The 5,697-nt window shown below is 40.9% G+C and overlaps 1 protein-coding gene and 1 pseudogene across 1 annotated transcript in view; both read right to left on the reverse strand.

Moving 5' to 3' along the window:
* Positions 1-5,032, reverse strand: part of LOC107687849 (uncharacterized) — a 7,365-nt pseudogene extending 2,333 nt beyond the window's left edge.
* Positions 5,033-5,075: 43 nt separating this feature from the next.
* LOC107687850 (V-type proton ATPase subunit C 1-A-like) overlaps positions 5,076-5,697 on the reverse strand; it is a 17,013-nt gene continuing 16,391 nt past the window's right edge. Inside the window, exon 12 of the mRNA XM_016485326.1 lies at positions 5,076-5,171. Coding sequence (XP_016340812.1) covers positions 5,076-5,171 — 96 coding nt within the window. The remainder of the gene's footprint in view (positions 5,172-5,697) is intronic.

Raw genomic sequence — 5,697 nt, forward strand, 5'->3', positions numbered from 1 at the left:
CGCCTGAAAATAGTCCCCAGCACGCTCCCTGTGCAAGCAGGTGGTCACGTTGGTTATGTTGACGGAAGTTAGCCTATTTTCTTGACTTAAATTTCAAAATAAAACTTTATAAATGAAACAACATGTTTCTAGTTAATCTAAAATAAAATATGCTATATAAATAAATATTCTCCGTGAGAGCAGAGCCCAAAGCTCGTGGCCAGTGGTGTTCGGACCGGAGTTTGAACCTCTGCTTCATGATGTAAACACGAATCACCCATGAGCTCTCCCGCGAGCCGTCCCAGTGCAGGGGAAAGATTTTACTCTATCGCTTTGTTTTAAGCAACGGGGGTGTCCCGGGGCTCGAAATTCGCAGGGTAGGAGGGGGTAGTTACACTGGGTGTAACTAAAAAGGTGCCATTGTCCGGTGAGGTCTGGATGGGGAGTTACGGAACGATCTCATATCGCATAATCTTATTACCTGTTTATCTGCTGAATTGCAACTTTCGCAAATCGCCAATCCCACCGTGCAGTCAATTTCACTGGTTAAGGTTACGGTTAGGTGTGGGGTAGGTTTAAGGGTTGGCATTTTTTGTAGTATAGTGTAGGAAATCAACACTTTAATTGACACAACCAATAAAATCTTTAGAATCAGCTGTGGGGTGGAGTTTGCACTGAAGTGGATTGGGGGGAAAATTGCGCATGCGTGTCATGTGCCTGTCTGTCAATGGGAGGAAGCCACGCCCTGTTTTGGAGCTCCCACCCCGTTTTGGAGTTCCCGCCCCCATTTGGAGATCTCCAGGCTGCAGTTATACCCTTCTCCACGCTTGAGGTATTCGGCCAATCACAACGCACTGTGGATAGCTGGCCAATCACAGCACACCTTGCTTTTCAGACCGATGAGCTTTGTTAAAATCAATGCGTTTCAGAAAGGTGGGGCATAGAGGAGAAACAATAATGTACAGTATGTGGAAAATAATGTGTTTTTTGAACCTTAAACCGCATAAACACATTTCATTACACCAAATACACAACATAATGTTCTTTTTAGCAACATCATATGACCCCTTTAACACTTTTAAAAGTTGTATTATGAGGTCTATGTTGATGTTGAAGAAAAAAAAAAAACATGTGCAATGTATTTGTTTAGTTCTGTATGTCATACTATAACCTGGCTCAACTTGTTAAAAAATGTAATATACATGTAATTTTGTGTGTGTCAAAGTCTGTTGCAGCACTGAGAAGAAATGTGGGAAAGCTCCCTTCCACCTTCACAGTGCAGCGAGAAAGCAGAGCCCAAAGCTCGTGGCCAGTGGTGTTCGGACCGGAGTTTGAACCTCTGCTTAATAAACGGGAATCACCCACGAGCTCTCCCGCGCAGCGCAGGGGAAAGATTTTACTCTATCGCTTTGTTCTAAGCAACGGGGGCATCCCGGGGCTCGAAATTCGCAGGGTAGGAGGGGGTAGTGATGCTGGTGTAACTAAAAAGGTGCCATTGTCCGGTGAGGTCTGGATGGGGAGTTACGGAACGATCTCATATCGCATAATCTTATTACCTGTTTATCTGCTGAATTGCAACTTTCGCAAATCGCCAATCCCACCGTGCAGTCAATTTCACTGGTTAAGGTTACGGTTAGGTGTGGGGTAGGTTTAAGGGTTGGCATTTTTTGTAGTATAGTGTAGGAAATCAACACTTTAATTGACACAACCAATAAAATCTTTAGAATCAGCTGTGGGGCGGAGTTTGCACTGAAGTGGATTGTGGGAAAAAATTGCGCATGCATGTCATGTGCCTGTCTGTCAATAGGAGGAAGCCATGCCCTATTTTGGAGCTCCCACCCCGTTTTGGAGTTCCCGCCCCCCATTTGGAGATCTCCAGGCTGCAGTTATACCCTTCTCCACGCTTGAGGTATTCGGCCAATCACAAAGAAGAAATGTGGGAAAGCTCCCTTCCACCTTCACAGTGCAGCGAGAACAAGACATAACAACAGTGTCCATCAAATAAATGTTTTTATTTTGTGTGTGAAACTACCTATGAAAGTGTTAGGGTCAGAATGACTCTTAACAAAATCGTTGCATACAAAACTTTTCATAACATGTGTCCACAACTTGCATACAAGTTCATGACCCTTAATGAGGTGAAATAATTTCAAGGAGAGAAAAAAAGACATTAACCAGTATTTCAGACAGCTCAAAAGTCAAAATGGGTCAAATTGACCCATGACATTATAGGAGGGTTAATCAGCCAAAATAATCACAATCGCCTGTGTGGGTTTATCATGGTGTCTTTTTGTTGACGTAGAGTAGAGCTTACCATTCTGTAGAAAAGGTGCCAAAAATCGAATGTTGCTACCACAGGAACCACAAAAGCATCCAATATGTCCAGCCAATTCGAGCCCACAATATGGACAGTACATAACCTGGGAGAGGAACAATGTGACTGCTTAGTGCTAAAAGAAACTAAGCAGATGCCTGTGAATAAAGACCTTTTCATAGCAGTTTCACAGCAGAGGAAAAATGCAAGAGAAGCCCTTATGATTACTCAAACATGTATTGAGCGTATGAATTCACAAAAGTTATTCACACTTATTCTCACTGCAATGGAAATATAGCTCAAAGTCAATGGGACAGAGAAATATGCTCTTTTCTGTAATTGTAGCTTCATAAAGTTATCTAACTAGTATCCTCCAATCAGGGTATACTTTAAGCATCGAAATTAAGGTAATTTATTTGTTAACTGATTTAAAAAATATACTGTATATATAAAATTTCATTTTATTACTCATGTCAGAAAAACCTACGGTAGTTTTATTTGCTTGTTCCCTACAGTTACTGTGAGAGTAACTCCAGCTAACATAACATTAAAATAACGTTTCACAGTTAATTGTGTCCTTCGTCAGATTATTTCGGCTAATAATATTCAAAAGACCAAGGAATCATACATGTTAAAATAAACAAAAACTTGACAACTCGACAGTTCATCGACAACACCACTGACCAGTAGCCACTGAACAATAAGCAGGTCCCGGCTGGGTTCGTCACTTATTGGGGTCCCCTTGAAACATTTCCGTTGTGGTCTGTCCTATTTGCAGCGCGTTTCTGAATTTGCAGCTCGTTTCTGAATTTGGTTGTGTTGTGTGGATTTGCAGCACGTGTGCTTAATTTGTTGGTGTTTTCTGAAGTTGCAGCGCGTTGAGCTCTCTCGGCCACCGTAGTATGGGCTAGTGTGTCTGATTTCTCCACTGAATTCTGCACCCTTGTGGCTTCCTGTGGCTGGAACACCAAGGCTCAGTTGGACCATTTTCTGCATGGGCTTTCCGAGCAGATCAGGGATGAGGTTCACTCTCTTGATCTCTCCAGTAGTTTTGACGGCATGGTGGACCTGGCCATTAATGTGGAGAATTGTCTGTCTATGCGCAGACTTCGCTGTAGAGGTTTTCTGTGCTAAGAGCAGTTTCTGCAGTCACCTCATCTTATTCTTTGTCAGAGGAGGAACCCATGCAGATTGGGAGAGCATAGCAACGGCATCGCATAGTTAATGGGGTTGTGCCTTTATTGCGGACGTCCAGAACACGTTGTTGCATCATGCCCAGTAAAAGGAGGAGCTCACCGTTAAAGAAGGAGTTAATGGTGAGCGTTACTTCTGATGAGAAATCCCCTGGACTTTGCACTCTTCACCAGACCAGGCTGCAGCACAATAATATTGTCCTTCAAGCCCTTATTGAATCCAGTTTTTACAGGCAGTTCATTGACAACTTTAGTCAGATCACCTTCCCTCTGACAAGTTTAACTTTTACCAAGAAAGTCTTCAGCTGGTCGCCACAGGCATTTCAGAACTTAAGAGCTGCTTTGTTTTGGCCCCCATTCTTTCTAATCCTGACCCTTTGCATCAATTTGTGGTGAAGGTTGACGCATCAGAGGTGGGGGTGGGGTCCATTTTGCCCCAGAGCTGTTGCTCTGACAGGAAATTCACCCCTGTGCTTTTTTTTGTTTTCTCACCGCATTTCCCCCAGCAGAATGGAATTACGTTATCAGGAAATCCTGGCTGTCAGGTTGGCATTGGGAGAGTGGCACCACTGGTTGGAGGGCTTGGAGGTACTGTCGTTTGGACAGATCATCATAACCTTGAATAAGATGCTTGACATAACCATCTCTGGTGGTCTTCCACTATTCATAGAACCACGGTTACACCAGCAGTAAATATCTGGTTGTTGTAAATGAGTGTCCTGACTGTTTCTACTGGTTTGCTATTTTCCATTGAGGTGTTATTGGGATACACTCCAAGAAAATTGGCTATTTATGTTAAATGCTTTGAGATATTTTTGTTATGCTTTGATAACTTTGCCAACTTGTATCTGTGGTGACATAAATGTTTTTGCTGTGATTATTCTGTAGAAACTGCTGTCATTATTTTTTGTAAATCAGTTTAATATCGCTGGCAATAAACCGACAGTAAATACATTAAGTTACTTTCTGACCTAAGTTTATTGCTGCAATATTGTCAGTGTTGTACTGATGAAACTGCAAATGTGACATGAGGCACATTGTGGATATTGTGGCAGGGTTATTGAAGACAGATACTGTGGGGTTTCTTGGAGAGGTGTTTTGTTTTTAATGAAAAATTTCAGAATGCATAACATGACTCCTTCAAGATTAGCATCACTATTCCTGTACCTAAGAAATATTATGGTGCCTTTGCAGATCTGTAGAAGAAAACTGTCAGAGCAGCAATTGAAAACACATTTACTACAACCGTAATGTTTAGAAATGCTTACACTTTAATTACAAAATAACATTTTACCTACCCTGTCTATTTACATTCTGTACTCTGGGTTATGCATTGGGTCATGCATATATATAAATGTCTTTTTTATTATTATTAGATTTTTAGTATTATAAATTTCCAGAGTATACCACCTGGGGTCAATGTTACAACTAATCTGTAATTCAGACGATTCTGTAATTGGGCAACAAAAATAGTAATTTGCATAGTAATTTAAAAACCAGCAGTTCCCAAGTAAATGTATCTGTCTTCACATACTATGCCTTCCATCTGTTTGTCAGGGTGCCAAATAACTTTATTCTATGATTTAGCATTAACTTTGATCCACCAAATGAATTGTGATCGGATAAAAGATGTAGGAGAAATATTCCTGCTGGCCACTGCTTCCGTCTGGGATATCAAGCCCCACCTAGGAAGAATGACAGCAAGAGAACAAAATCTTCACTTACTGGGAAAATGGTGCAAACTATTAATAAAAATAAAAAGTTGCTGGAATCAGGGAAGCCTCTGACTCTTTTTTTCCCCCTACAAAATAAATCACCTGCGCCTCAGAGCACACAAACAAAAACAATCACAACTGCTGTCATTTTTGGGAACGCAAACCTGTTAGCCAGTTCTGGGAGGTAATTATACCAAATCATTTTGATGGCAGACTTTGGCTCAGGCATTTCAGACTGACTAAAATAAAAATTTAAGATGGGGTGCAATGGGATTGCTCTTCTGGTTAATCCAGTTATCTAATTACATGATCTGTTGAGGCACATGAGTTTTTTTTTTTGTTGAGCATCCAAAAATTTTCATCATAGTTTATGTGCGTGTTTTTTGACCAAAAAAAAAAAATCCACCTCAACTGAGTGCATTCCTTTTTTTATGCACATTTTAAGATTTTATGAGCATCTTTTTTTTTTTTTTTTTTTTTTTTTTTTATTTCCCCC

Source organism: Sinocyclocheilus anshuiensis, unplaced genomic scaffold, assembly GCF_001515605.1.
Source record: "Sinocyclocheilus anshuiensis isolate Anshui unplaced genomic scaffold, SAMN03320099.WGS_v1.1 scaffold197, whole genome shotgun sequence".
Taxonomy (NCBI): Eukaryota; Metazoa; Chordata; class Actinopteri; order Cypriniformes; family Cyprinidae; genus Sinocyclocheilus; species Sinocyclocheilus anshuiensis.